At 42.5% G+C, this 15,753-nt stretch overlaps 1 protein-coding gene across 1 annotated transcript in view; it reads left to right on the forward strand.

Moving 5' to 3' along the window:
* FRAS1 (Fraser extracellular matrix complex subunit 1) overlaps positions 1–15,753 on the forward strand; it is a gene marked incomplete at its 5' end in the record, with an annotated part of 344,413 nt that overhangs the window by 203,382 nt on the left and 125,278 nt on the right. Inside the window, 4 exons of the mRNA XM_081960316.1 lie at positions 272–536; positions 3,552–3,636; positions 4,821–5,147; positions 15,117–15,267. Of these exons, the coding sequence (XP_081816442.1) occupies positions 272–536; positions 3,552–3,636; positions 4,821–5,147; positions 15,117–15,267 (828 nt within the window). The remainder of the gene's footprint in view (positions 1–271; positions 537–3,551; positions 3,637–4,820; positions 5,148–15,116; positions 15,268–15,753) is intronic.

Raw genomic sequence — 15,753 nt, forward strand, 5'->3', positions numbered from 1 at the left:
CTATTCTATTCTATTCTATTCTATTCTATTCTATTCTACTCCATTCCATTCCTTATTCCATTCTATTCTATTCCTTATTCCATTTCATTCCATTCCATTCTATTTTATTCTATTCTACTCTATTCCATTCCATTCCTTATTCCATTCTATTCTATTCCTTATTCCATTTCATTCCATTCCATTCTATTTTATTCTATTCTACTCTATTCCATTCCGTTCCATAATTAATAGAGTGAATTTTGACGAATTTTCTTTCTTTCTTTTGTTTTAGCTTCTGGGCCTTTAGCTCCTGGGTTCAATGCCAAGAGCCTCCTCTTGGTAGGAATTGGGGGGCTGAAACTACTAGATGGTTCCTTGATGGAAGTAGAAAACCTAGAGAGCTATGGAGAAGACCTCCTCTTTCGCGTGGCAGCCCTTCCCACCAACGGCAGGCTGGTAGTCCTGGCTGAAGGGAAAGAAAGAGAGCTGGACCATTTCAGCTGGGAAGACGTGAAGGAAGAGCGTGTTTTCTTTGCCCATGACAAAATGAAATCCAGGTGATTTGGTGGTTCTTTACCTCTTCTGTATGAGGGGAATATGAGGCGCATGGGAGAAGAATTCTGTCAGTGTGTGCACAAGCCTTATCGCTTGTATCAACCGGGAGCAAGTACAGCCAACAATGGATTGTATCAAATAGTGGTTTTTATCTAAATAGGAATATAGGAATAGAATCTACAATAGGAATATAGGAATATTAGCTGGATACCCATGCTTTGTGACGAAATTGACTCAGTGGTGATCGGTGATTGAAACGCATCAGGGAATATCGCTCCCGCCGTCTTGAGTCCAAAAGCAGTTCCATAGGTGGAAGGCGTAGACATTTTGGTGAGGTACAAACGTTTAGCACTATAAGGTGCCCCAGACTGCTCCTGAGTGAAGGAGTGGAACGTCTGCCAATTTGAACTGAGGTAACGGAATGTGAGGCAACTGGCAGTTGGAACAGAGTTCTTTTCAGGTGGGAAGGGGGAGTAGAACTCCTTGGCATCAGAGTGTGTTAATTACTGTATATGACATGCCAATGATATGATGGTCATTTTGAAAAATCCTTTCTTAGCGAGCACCTAGAAGCCAAGGGGAACATAGGTGCCAAATTTCAAGTTTGTAGGCTTTACAGTTCGGGAGATTTCGTGATGAGTCGGTGGTATTTGCCTTATATATATATAGGTTATACATACAGCAGGGAAGAAACCTGATGAACAAAAAACACTCTAGCAGGGCCTCCTCGTATTACACAGGCTCTTAAAGGGATAATAGCGAAAGATCCTGCTGACTCATTCCCATCATTGCTTTAGCTGGTCAGCTGTCAAATTATCACCGTGACACCTTCAAACTGGGCTGAAATTCTGAAAGCTGCTTTGCAATTGATGTTCCTAAGCCTTTCCCATGAACACGGGCATTGTTTTAGATTCAGAATTCAAAATCTTGAAGGTCTTCATAAATACAGCGTGCCACTTTGGACCTTCAAGAAGATGTAAGAGGTCGAAAGTGAAAGTTCTTTTGTGAAATCTGAAATTATGGGCAGATTTGAAAAGGGCAGAAGAGGTTCATTTCTGGCTCTGAAGCCAAGAGACTGTCCTGGGACAATACAGTCTGATGTAGTGGTTAAAGTATTAGCCTAGAAACCAGGAGACCGGGAGTTCTAGTTTTTTCTTAGGTATGAAAGCTGGTTGGGTGACGTTGGGCCAGTCTTTGTCTCTGCCCATCCCATCTTACAGAGTAGTTGTTGTGAGCAAAATAAGCTGCACCGTAGAGAGTATTTTAACTTACTGCACCTGTGTGTGTGGTTTGCCAATTGCACAGTGGCAGATAGGACAGCGCTCCAGAGGGTCAACGCCATTGCCCAGAGGATCATTGGTTGCCCCCTCCCCTCTTCGGAAGAGCTTTATAGCTCCCGATGCCTTAAGAAAGTTCAAGACATTCTTAAAAATCCATCTCATCCTGGGCACCCCTTTTTTTGAACTATTACCATCTAGCAGACGGTAATAAAAAACAAGGACAAATAGGCTGGAAAACAGTTTCTACCCCAGGGCAGTAACTGTTGTGGCCCAGCAGGAGCCGTTGGAGCTGCAAACAGACTCCGACAGCGAGGGGCCCTATGTGTCGGCTCTGGAAGATGTGGAGGACCCTGGACAGGGTTCCGACTCCAGGCAGGGATCAGAGAGGCTGGTTGGCCACCAGGAGGCGCCTGAGGCATGGAGCAGCGGTGAAAGCCAAAGGGAGTGTGCTCCTGACGTCATGCCTTGGAGCAGTGGGGAGGAGGCAAGGGAGTTGGTCCTGGACGCCCAGCAACGAAGGGCTGATAGACGTAGAGAACAACTACGCAGGTACAGAAGATAATTGGACCCAGGTGGTTGTAATTAGGCTCCTCTCAAGATTGTATATAAGGAGAGACTTTGTGAGGAGGCTGGTTGCAGGATTCAACTTAATTACCAACTCTGGAGAATCTCTCGTGCCTGTTTCTTATCTTGGAAGTCTGGATTGCTGCCAAGGTCTAGTCAGTGTGTGAATTTACTGGGAATAAATGGTCTAGCAGTATTCTTCTCTTGGAGTGCTTTGGTGTACGAAGAGAAGGGTCAGAACAAGTAACTATATTGAATTCTACCTATTGTATAGTGCAATATTAATGCAATAGCAGAGGTTTTCAATTCAATTGTATAGAATGCAACGGGATGTGTGTTTGTGTTTTATTTTATAGTCATAATGTACATTGAAGATGGCATTTAATTTCATTGCATGAGGTGCAATGACAATAAGCTAAATTAAACTAAACTAAACTAAACTAAACTGAGGATAAGAGCATTACTATGAGGCCTTGAATTAAACAATAACAAATAAAAGTAGGTTTGATTTGGAAACGCTTGCAAGCCCAGAAAAATAAACAGCGGCTATTCTTCTGGATGAATGAAAATGTGTACCTCTCTACATAGTAATAGTAATTAATTACATTTACTGGTATATTTTCCCTGTGGAAAAATCAGGTGGAACAACGGCTGATGACTTCTTTCTATCGGTCCACCATAGAAAGTGTCCTCACCTATTGCATTATATTATGGTACGCTGGTTTAACAGCTGCAGATAGGAAGGCCCTACAGAGAGCGATCAATTCGGCACAAGAAGCCATTGGTTGCCCTCTTTAACACCTCTGGATGACATCGCCAGGTCTCACCGCTTTAGCAGAGTAAGGAAGACTCATACTCAGAGATGATTCACACCCTGGTCAGTGTCCCTTTGCACTTCCACCATCGGGCAGAAGACATCAAAAGTATATTCAGCCGAACAAATAGTTTAAAAATAGTTTCTATCCTTGTGCTGTCAGACTTTTAATTACAACCACAATCGTTACATGCACATGCGGAAACCTATGACTATTTTTTTTTCTTTTTTCATTCCCGCTATAATTTTGCACCAGTGAAGCTAAAACCAATTCCGTTGTATTTATTTTGTACAATGACAATAAAGACTATGCTATACTATACTATATCAATATAATACTGTATTGGGGTTTCCTCTAGGAATGGCCAGTTTTTCCTTACACTCAGCTATCAAGAATTCACATCTGAGCCAGTAATGTTCACTGTTCAAGCTTTTTCAACACAGGTAAGGTAGAGGATGGATGGATTTATATTTTTGAACAGGCTGGGATGGGAGGGGGAAAATGTACAGCATATTGGCAATATTTATCGGCTTTTGTGCAACAATCCAGTAACGGTGAGATGGAAATATATGGATTTCTTACTTGTTTGATTGACGTGCCTTATCGGCATACATTTAAAGCAAAAGATGCAATATATAGAGCGAGCTTTATGGTCAAAACCAGGCCATCCAATCCCATCTGGAGTTAGCTGCAATCTAATTTAGCAATCACTGGGAAGCCCTGGGCACAGGTGTAATTTGTGCTTGTCAATGTCATGTGCCAATCATTAGGCCGCAGTGTTATGCACCAATGGCACTTTCTAGATCCTTTTCAGGATCAGCCCCAGCTTTCCAAGGGCAGTGTAAAGTTCACTACACATAGTCAACCAAAACCAAACCAAGTTGCTGTTATTATTTACTGAGGACAGAATAACAGAGTTGGAAAGGACCTTGGAGGTCTTCTAGTCCAACCCTCAGCTCAAGCAGGAGACCCTATACCCGTGATGGCGAATCTATGGCACGCGGGCCACAGCTGGAACATGGAGCCATATTGGGTGGCACGCCAGCCATCAGCTCTGGCACGCACCAGCTGTTTTTTCACATTTCCGCAGGGCCAGGGGAGGCCATTTTCGCCTCCGGAGGCTGGGGAGGGCAAAAAACGGCTCCAACAGGCCAACCGGAAGTTTGGGAACGAAAGAACTTCCGGTTGGGGCCGTTTTTTGCCCTCCCCAGCCTCCGGAGACTTTCGTGAAGCCTGGGGAGGGATTGCACATACACGCTCAGGGGAGGGTGGTCGTTAAATTAAAGCCACGGTTGTTAAGTCAACGCTGCATTCATTCAGCAAACTCTTTGTCCGCTAGAGCTTTTTTTTTTTTTTAGCGGAAACTGGTTTGCCACAAAAAAAATATATAAATCACAGTCACATGGGGTGCTGCAAATGACAATATGTGCCATCTGATGCCAAGTGCCCCAAATGCAATCATCTACCATTGGGAAAGAGGGTGCCGGCAGAATTTTGAATCCAGGTTTTTTAATTACCGTTTTTTTGGGGGGGATCCGTCATTAACTTTGAACCGGTTCTAAGTTGAGGACTACCTGTACCAGCCACTCGGGAGTTGATTTTTTGTGTGTGTGTTATTCTGTTTCAGCCTCCTTATGTCCTCAAGAACGAAGTCCTCTTGGTTAAGAAAGGAGATGCTGGAACCATCACCAGCCACTTGCTTGATGTCCAGGATAGGGATAATCCTCAAGATGTGACGGTGACGATTTTAGACCCTCCGAAACATGGGCAATGGGTCAAGCTTTCAGGAAACGGCCTGTTGACCCTGCGGGCGTTCAGCCTCGGCGAACTTTCAGGAGGATTCGTGCATTATGTTCACGACGGGTCTGACAGTTTGGAAGACGCGGCCGTTCTACAAGTCAGCGACGGGTACCACTTTCAGAATATACTCTTCCGCATCAAGATTGATCGAAAGGTAAGACCTCTGAAATTCTGCCAGGGGTGCTTAAAGATTTGAGGCCCAACAGTGTTGAGAGGATAATGGCCGTGATCCTTCACTGTTGGTCATGCTGGAGCCAGTTTGGTCTAGTACGGGGGTGAGCAACCCATGGCTCTGGAGCCACATGTGGCTCTTTCATCCCTCTGCTGCGGCTCCCTATCGCCAGTCGGCTCCACAATTGATAGAACTTTCGGTTAGGACAGGTAGAGGAAAAAGGACGCCGCGCAGGAGGAGACTCTATGGTGGGGGAACCGGACTTCCGGTCGGCAGAGGAAAAAGGACGCCACACTAGGAGGAGACTCTATGGTAGGGGAACCGGTTCGCCATCAGGGGTCTAGTAGTTGAGACACCAGACTAGAAAACGGGAGATATGAATTCTAGACATGAAAACCAACTGGGTGACTTTGGGCCAATCACCAGGAGACCCTGTGTTCTAGTCCCGCCTTACACATGAAAGCCAGCTGAGTGACTTTGGGCCAATCACCAGGAGACCCTGTGTTCTAGTCCCGCCTTAGCCATGAAAGCCAGCTGGGTAACTTTGGGTCAATTACTAGGAGTCTGTGAGTTCTAGTCCCAACTGACACATTAAAGCCAGCTGGGGGACTTTGGGCCAATCACTAGGAGTCTGTGAGTTCTAGTCCCAACTGACACATTAAAGCCAGCTGGGGGACTTTGGGCCAATCACTAGGAGTCTGTGAGTTCCAGTCCCACCTTAGCCATGAAAGCTAGCTGGTTGACTTTGAGCCAGTCTCTCAGTCCAACTTACCTCACAAAGTTGTTGACCTGGGGAAAATAGATCGAAGGAGTATTGGATACGGTTGCCACCTTGAGTTATTTGCAAAGGTGATAAATGTGGTTTATATATAAATAAATAAGCATAGTGTAACAGTTGTACATCCCAATCCACGTTGTAGACTGAATACTCAGTGTTATACTTATTTACTTTGAAGTCATTTAAAGGACTCACTTCAAAGGAAATATTCATGTGCCTTTAAACCATCTTCTCTTTCCAGAAATTGCTGGGTACATTCATTCTGTCCCCAGGGGTATCTCCGTCAAAGTGTTTTTCATTTTTCCCCGCAGTCTGTAATTTGTAGGAAGTTGGAGGTGATAAAATCATGTCAGTTGAAAGCGACAGAAACATCCATGCACTGAGAAAATCTCCTCAGGAAAAACCCATTCTCCCTTCCTTCTTTTAACTTTAAGAGTGTTATATTAAACTAATTAGCAAAGGTAAAGGTTCACCTCGCACATATGTTCTAGTTGTTCCCGACTCTAGAGGGCAGTGCTCATCTCCGTTTCAAAACCGAAGAGCCAGCGCTGTCCGAAGGCGTCTCCGTGGTCATGTACCCGGCATGACTAAACGCCAAAGGCGCACAGAATGCTGTTCCCTTCCCACCAAAGGTGGTGCCTATTTTTCTACTTGCATTTTTTACGTGCTTTCAAACTGCTAGGTTGGCAGAAGCTGGGACAAGTAATGGGAGCTCACTTCGTTATGTGGCGCCAGGGATTCAAACTGCCAAACTGCTGACCTTTCTGATCGACAAGCTCAGCATCTTAGACACTGAGGCACCCCTTTAATTAGCAAAAGGAAAGTATAAATATATTTAATAGTATTAATGGCGGAATACAGGTAGTCATCGAGTTACAGCAGTTCATTTAGTGACCGTTCAAAGTTACAGCGGCACTGAAAAAAGTGACTTTTTTCACATTTATGACCATTGCAGCATCCCCAAAGTCCCCCAATCCAAATTCGGATGCTTGGCAACGGACACATATTTATGACGGTTACATTGTCCCCCGGGAGGGTGTGTGTCATGTGATCTCATTTTGCGACTTTATTACAAGCAAAGTCAGTGGGGAAGCCGGATTCACTTAACAACCATGTTACTAACTTTGTAACTGCAGCAATTCACTTAACAATTATGGCAAGTAAGGTCATAAAAGGGGGCAGAATTCACTTAACAAATTTCTCACTGAGCAACGTACATTTTGGGCTCAATTGTGTGTCGTAAGTTGAGGACTACCTGTATAACAAGAATGAGTTATCCTTATCCTAAGAAAGGAGTGGAAGGGGAGGAGAAACAGAAGTGACTTAGAAAATAATAATGTAAACAGGAAAAAAATGTTGGTTCTCTCGTGCTTCGTGGAAATAATAGTGTGCTTTACACGTGAATGGGAGATGAGTGAAGCATGTACTTTTTAGCTACCACGCTTGAGTGATGAATCCACAGAGTGGATAAAACACCAAGGGGTATAAACAATGTAGGGCTTTGATTAAGATGTCCATTAAGAGGAGCAAATGCCTCCCAGAATTTTATGACACAGATATATTGTCTTGCAATGATGTGGCTATGTATTTGTGGAGGTGTGAGTCAATCCTAGGACAAACACTGGAAAAAGTGATTGGATTATTTGGATGAGGGAAGAAATGGGGAAGTCATCAAATTTGCAGAAGACACCTAGCTGGCAGGAATAGCCAACACTCCAGAAGACAAGCTTAAGATACAGAAGGATCTTGACAAACTTGAACATTGGGTACTATCTAATAAAATGAAATTCAATGGTGAAAAGAGTAAGGTTCTGCATTTAGGCAAGAAAAATGAAATGCACATGTACAGTATAGGTGGTACCTTGCTCAGTAGTAGCAACTGTGAAAGGGATCTTGGAGTCCTAGTGGACAACCATTTAAATAGGAGCCAGCCGTGTGCAGCAGCTGCCAAAAAGACAACACAGTCCTAGGCTGCATCAACAGAGGGATAGAATCAAGATCACGTGAAGTGTTAATACCACTTTATAATGCCTTGGTAAGGCCACACTTGGAATACTGCATTCTGTTCTGGTCGCCACGATGTAGAAAAGATGTGGAGACTCTAGAAAGAGTGCAGAGAAGAGCAACAAAGATGATTAGGGGACTGGAGGCTAAAACATATGAAGAACGGTTGCTGGAACTGGGTATGTCTAGTTTAATGAAAAGAAGGACTAGGGGAGACATGATAGCATTGTTCCAAGATCTCAGGGGTTGCCACAAAGAAGAGGGAGTCAAACTATTCTCCAAGGCACCTGAGGGTAGAACAAGAAGCAATGGGTGGAAACTAATCAAGGAGAGAAGCAACTTAGAACTGAGGAGAAATTTCCTGACAGTTAGAACAATTAATCAGTGGAACAGAAGTTGCCTCCAGAAGTTGTGAATGCCCCAACACTGGAAGTCTTTAAGAAGATGTTGGATAGCCATTTGTCTGAAATGGTATAGGTTTCCTGCCTAGGCAGGGGGTTGGACTAGAAGACCTCCAAGGTCCCTCCCAACTCTGCTATTGTACTGTATTGTAAGTGCAGAGAAGAGCAACTAAGATAATTTGAGGTCTGGAGACTAAGACATATGAAGAACAGTTGCAGGATTTGGGTTTGGCTAGTCCAGGGAAAAGAAGGACATGGGGGGACACGATAACAGTCTTCCAGTACTTCAGGGGTTGCCACCAAGAAGAGGGGGTCAAATTATTCTCCAAAGCACCAAAGGGCAGGACAAGAAACAATGGATGGAAACTAATCCAGGAGAGAAGCAACCTGGAATTAAGGAGAAACTTCTTAACAGTGAGGACAACTTGCCTCCAGAACTTGTGGGTGCTTCACCACTGTAGGTTTTTAAGAAGAGACTGGACAGCCACTTGTTCCAGGAGGGCGAAAACGGCCTTCCCTGGACTCCGGAGGCCCTCCAGAGACTGGAAACAGGCCCTTTCCAGACTTCCGGGAGCCTCTTTTTTGCCCTCCCAGAGCCTCCAGCGAGCCCTGCACTTATCTGGTATGATGAATGGGCCGCGTGGAGACTACTGGGAGGGGCAGGGCAGGCAGGGGCAGGCGGTCTTTGCAACAACCGTTTCGGCGAACGGCTGAATCTCACCCCTGCCTTTAAGACTTTTGGGCTTCAACTTCGTGAATTCTGGGAGTTGAAGTCCACAAGTCTTAAAGTCGCCCAGTTTACACACACACACACACACACACACACACACACACACACACCGTGCTATAACCATGGCGCCTGTTATTCATAAAGGATATACATGATTCTTAATCATACACATAAATATTGTAGGATAGTCAACGCTGACAAGACCTTCGCATCACCTTGTGGAGAATTAGTTATGTATCTTTCATTGATAGTGTCATACTTATGCATTAATTATCCTATTTTGATTCTGCATTCCTTTAATCCTCCAGCCCTTCTCTTCTTCTTCGGTTTGTGAATTGGATTTTAATAGCAATTAGGCAGGAGCCCTAGCAGATGTTCCGAGTTTTGTTTTATAAGGTTTTAAGATATGATAAAACCTCTCCATTTGCCATCTTAACGTTTTGAGCTCCTTTTGAGTGACTCCACTACTTATTTGAAGATATTGAAAGTAATGAGGTGTTTCAGACTATTCCTAGCAGGGAGTCTCAAAAGATTTCATCTTTGTTTGATTAAATGTTAAATCTTGCCGTCTATAGGAATCATTATCCCTGCCAATCAATCTTACCACGTTACCTTTCATGAAAGTAATGTTTGAGCAAGAGACGATGAAAATTCTTTTACATTTATCTCACAGTTTTAATCAGCTATTTATAGGTCTTTTGAAACTCCTAACAGAATAACAGAGTTGGAAGGGACCTGGGCGGTCTTCTAGTCCAACCCTCTGCTCAAGCAGGAAACCCCGTACCTTTTCAGACAAATGGTTGTCCAATTTCTTTTCAATATTTTCAATATTTCCCAGGGAACATTTCATTTTTCTAGGAGAGGGGTGGGTGCTAACTTCCTACAGTACAAAAAAAAAATAGAAAGCACCAAAATGCTGCCAATTACTTCGCATGTCTTTATTTGAGGATTAATCTTGAAGTTAATCAACGCTCATCTGGGTATCGATGGCTGGATGGGACGTTTTGGTCTTTTTTGTTCCCTTTTTGGCTTGTTGATTGTCTCTTTTGAAGACATATTGCTTATGTCTTTATTTTTCTCAGATGTATGAGGACGTAACAGAACGTTCTTGTTTTTCCTCCTTTTGCGTACAACTTTTTGAACAGTAGATATATCCCAGACATTTACACTTAAAGATACCACAGCGTTCATTTAACACAGATTTATAATCCAATTTAAAAGTGCACTCAGGAATGGCTCTGAAAAAGGCGAGTTTGAACACTTTTATTATTCGTTCAAGCAAATATCAAATTGAAGTGCCAATTTGAGTTAAAGTGCTTCTACCAAACTAATTCAACTTCTGTTGTTTCTTTATTTGCAGTACGAAAATCCAGTAACGCATTATGAGATTATTTATTTGGTATTGAACAGAAAGCAACAAAAAACAGAAAGTTTACATTTAGCTATGTATCTATTTATGAAGTAGATTTATCCAGATTTTTTGGGGGGAGGGGGGAACCATTCGATTTGCAAAGGATCAAAAATCTTATTCTTCAATTCAAAGAAACAATTGAAAAAATAATTTGTCTCTTTCCGGTCAACCTCCTAGGATTTTTTTTTTTAAAACAGCAGAGAAGTCATTTTTTTTTAAAAAAAAAAATCTCTTCCTAGAGGGAAAATAAGAGGAGCTGATTGTAGTGTAAGTAGTGATCTATTTTTCAAATAACATTCAGAAGAACAGAAGTATAGAGTTGAAGCAGCAACAGAATCGAATGCTAAATAAAGAAACAAAAATTAAGACAATTCATTATCAAGCATATCATTTGGAAGTAAATGAATCTTAGAAGAAGATGAATTTTCTTAAGCAGAAGTATTTCAAGAAAAATAATGAGCCACACAAATTGTTGGCCTATCAACTATGTGATTATTTTTTTAAAAAAATAAGCCACCCAATAGTCAAAATTTTCTGAATAGTTCACAATAAAACACATTAAAATGCCAAAAAGAAATACAACTATCACTCCAGACAGAAAGAATTATATTTCAGCTTCAGAAGAGATGGTAAATCAGTTTGCTAAATACTATTCTCAATTGTATAGAAAACAGATGCCAAGTTTGTAAAAGATTATAGAGTATTTGGATACAACACTAGATTATGAAATTTACAGATCAACAAAAGGAATTGCTTAACAAGCCAATTACAGAAGATGAAATGAAGGACACAAAATTGCATAAATTCCCAGAACCTTTTATTTTGCAAAAGACTAAGATTTTCAAAGAAATTTCCATGGGACTATTAATTCAGATTGAGATGATATAGAAAGCAGGAAATAAAGGACATGATGGCGGGTGGGCGGGGCCACCTGATCGTCAGAGCTACCGGTTCGTCCGAACTGGCTGAATATCACCTCTGACTGTCATCAAAAAATGAGGTTTTTAGATAGGGTTGTCACATCTGACCTGTGACATTCTGAAAAACCCCTAGGTGGCGGAAAAGAATTAGCAATTTTTTTGTATCTCTCTGTGGCCATCTAGTGGTCACTTGGTTCTTTTACAGTTCAGTTGTGGTAGCTTTAACAGAGCTGCATGAATATTATTATTCTCAGCTGATGCTGTGATAGGGATATTACTTTTTAAATTGACAGATACCCCCCTGCAGCTTTTACTTGTAGTTGGAGTTAGGCAACTGCCAGCTTGGAATTTTTCTGAGGACACTCTAGTGTGAAGGAAATGTATCCTTGCTTGAAAAATGGGACAACCTTTAACTCATACTTGTATTGCTCTTTTAACCCTTTCATTTTATTTACTGTGATTTCTGCTCATTCACATCCAGCAAAGTCTTTCAAGGGAGGATTTACAGTCACAGACCTTATCTGGCTTGGAGAGCTTCCAGGCCGATCTCTGCAAGACTTGGCAAGGCGTCTTGGAGAGTCACGAACCAATTAAGCGAACTAATGGTCTCCTGCAAACTCCACTCCCCTTTCGCTTCTCTTTTATTTCCTCTGGGAGGGGCCATTCATCATCCACCTGTGGCCTTACTCTCAAGTCGACCCTTGTTCTTTAGCTGTTCCCTTCGTCTGGCAACTCTGCGCATGCGCACACTGGGGACAGGCTCCAGCTGTTTGTTTGCTTCGTTGATGTCTGACTCTGAAGGCAGCTGATAACTGGCATACGGCTCTGACCCCCTCTCTGCCTCCAATACAGAGCCCTCGTCCGAGCCTTCTCCAGACTCCAGGACTGGCCCATGTTCCTCCCCAACCGCCTCACTGTCCGAATCTGTTGCTAGCTGTGGCAGGCATAACAAGAGTACTCTAAACACTGAGGCGATATATAATTTTAAGTACTATTGCTATTAACTACTGTCTTGCTTAGCAATGGAAAATTTTGGCCTCAATTGTGATCCTAAATCCAGGACTACCTGTATTTCCTATTCTCCCCGAATTAAATATTATCTAAGCAGCAAATCTGCGTGGGGTTTCCTCACACCATCTTCTTCTCCAACATGCTGTGTATGTTACGTCACTGAGTTGTTTCTGAAAAGCAGTCTCATCCGTTATCCCCAGTTTGCTGCACAACTGATTTAAGCAGGCTATTCCTTTTTATTTCGTCGCTTTTTAATTGCTGTTGATCAAAGATGTTAACTGCAGAAAAGTATTTTTTTTTTTTTTGAGCCATGGGAAAGTGATGCTTTGTGGGGTGGGAGGGGGATTTTAGCTCCTAAGAACTGGGGAAGGAGCTCTGCTGAACCACTCTAGCAATTTTGTTTCCAAACATCCTGAAAATGTATTGGAAAAGGAATAACGGGATGTATATTTGATTACAGACAGGTACCTAAAAAAAAGGGACTGTGACCCTTTAAAACAATGAACTGCAGATAAGTCTAGGAGAAAAATATTGTGAAGTCTAAGGCAGTCATTCCTCTTTTTTTAAAAAAATGCATATACTTAGGAATATGTAAAATAAGAGCAGGATGTGCTAGGAGGTGGAATTAAATGAGATTAATGTCCAGCATTAAATTAAAATTCAGAAGGATTAATTGTTCAACCCTATGCACAAGAAACTACTCAACTAACATTCAAATCTGAAATGGCACCAATAAGCAGGAGTGGGATTCAGCCTGTTCAGCCTGGTTCAGGCGAACTGTTTGTTATGATTTTGCACAGTTTGGAGAACCGGTAAAATCAACCATTGGCTAACCCCACCCCCCGCCCCGCCCTATGCTGCTTCTCTGTGCTGCGCGCTTTCCAGATGGGACTTAGAGAAAAGCGGCGGCTCACAGTTGCTAAATTGCACAAGAGACGCTCTTTCTCCCAGCAAGAGCAGCAGCGGAGAGAAGCAGCCGCTGCCCTGGAGAGCAGAGATGATGCGGAGCAGGCCCCAAAAGGCTGCTCAGTTGACCCTTGCCGTGTGGCGGAAGTCACACATGTGCAGAAGCCGTGTGCATGTGCATGCATGGAAGCACACGCATGCACGGAAGCCACTCACACTCACATTTTCAGCGAAACAGTTGTTAAGCAGGTTGAATCCTACCACTGCAGATAAGGGTCAACAGAATTCAAGAGGGGCTGATTGTTTGTGGCAATGTAAGGACTCTAAGCTGATGACACATTTAACTCCACCATCACCCCGGTTCTGACTGATTTTCCCCTACGAAAGTTTCCTTAATTGTTCCAAGACATTTCAAATCTCTCTGATTTTATCCGTAATAGAATAAGGTAACCGTGGACTGATTGTACAGCATTGATTTTAGGAACAATCGATTTCTGAATCGGTTCCCTATTTTTTGCCGAGTAAAACAATCTACTTTAATGAGCTCATTGACCTACCATCCCAAGTCTTAAAGAGCATCCAGAAATGTTCCCCATGAGCTCGTTAGGCTTCTCTTAGCAATTAGAAGCACAGCAAAATTCATTATAATAATAATGGTCAAGGACAGGGGTTTAATGGATTTACTCTGCATCCCTGTTTTGCAGATTTGCGCCGAGTTGTAACTTAAAATAGCCTCTTTGCTCTGGCTGCCTTTCACAAAGAGCTGTTGGAAAATCTCATGGACCACTTCATTGGGTCCACAGCGTTTGCTTAATTTGATTGAATAAGTCACAAAGTACAGAGTTAAACTCTGAATTCCTGGCTCTCGAAGTTTGACAACGAAACAATGGAAAATGGATATTTTCGAAGTATGTAGAGATTCTCAATCATCCAGGTCATGGTTGTCCCAGAGGTGCTTTATTTCAAAAGGCAAATGGACTTTCTTTGCTTTTCCCTTCTGGAGAACCGAAGAAGCTTCTGGATGAGAGGAGCAAAATGTCTTCAAGCAAAAGAAAAAAAAAGAAAGTCTAGTTGTCATTTGAAAAAGCACCTTTGGGATATTTTCAAAAAAGTGGCATTTTTATTACATGTATTGGATCCTCAGTAGCTGCATCACATGCAAATGAGGAGAAAGAGACAGATTATGTATGTATGTATGTATGTATGTATGTATGTATGTATGTATGTATGTAGTGGGTTGATCCTATTACATCCTGAAGGTCCTGTACTGTCCTTAATCCCATCAACTGGAGCTAAAGATGTTTTGTTTATGAATAGATTGGCCCGATTTCTTAATAGGCACAAAATATCCATCTCTAAAGACTTCAGGCATCTGCTGTTGAGGCTGCTTACTGCCTTTGTTAAGATTTTTTTTTCCCTTTGGGGAAATATAATATTCTGCCTCTTTTAATATTCCCCGAAATATTTTATTTTCTTGGGGGTGGGGATTTCCCACAGAGTATAACATTAAATAAAATTGTAGTGCTTTTGAACTCTATCCTGCCTTCTGATTTCTTGCACCTGACAAGTTCATATAAACCAATGCCACCGTTAGAGCATTCCATTGGTCTATGGGTGATGGTATAAATTTCAACCCCTTTGGAAATTCAGCAGGTGCCTTGTTTGAAGATGTCACCTTAAGATCTGCCCCACAAATACTCAAAAGGCTCGGGCTATTCTTATCTTCCAACCTCGCCTCCCCATTCATAGCTTCATTTAATGACTTTATGCGTGTTCGATCTTCTTTGCAGAGCAGTGGCATTCCCCGCCTGGTGATCAGCTCTACTGTCTGGGTCCCAGAGGGAGGCATGTTGCAAATCACCCAAAAAAATCTGCAGGCCGAGATGTTCGGGGCCAGTGATTCTGCTATCATCTATACCATTAGGGACAAGCCACAATATGGTAAGTTGGGGGGTATGGAACTTCTTGAGTTATTAAGGCTTCCCTTTTGACTTTGCTTTTCAGAGGATCGCAATGTCAACTCTCAAAGCATCTCTGAGCTGCTCTCGAGTTGCCATAGGCAAGGGGGATGGGGAACTCATGAAGCAGCACAGCAGCCACAAACAAAAGCACATTCCATGCATATCTTTCTCAAGGCTGTCTCCCAGGTTACCTGCAGTAGCCGGAGGGACATGATCTCTACAGCCTGAAAGTGCTCCATTGGAAAATGTGATTTATGACACACCCTGGGGGGAGGGGGGAAATAGGGCCATAATTAGGTTGTGGGGTCAGAGTTGGCTTCACTTGGGTACATGCCGACATGTTGCTCCTAATAAATAACTGGATTTATTTTGAAGTTTGGCTTGAGGCTCACGGTTTATTTTTATTTTATTTTTTAATATTTTTTTTATTGTTTTAATTAGACAAATAACACACACACAAAACACT

The sequence above is a fragment of the Natrix helvetica genome (assembly GCF_964273705.1).
Source record: "Natrix helvetica genome assembly, chromosome: 7".
NCBI classification, from domain to species: Eukaryota; Metazoa; Chordata; class Lepidosauria; order Squamata; family Natricidae; genus Natrix; species Natrix helvetica.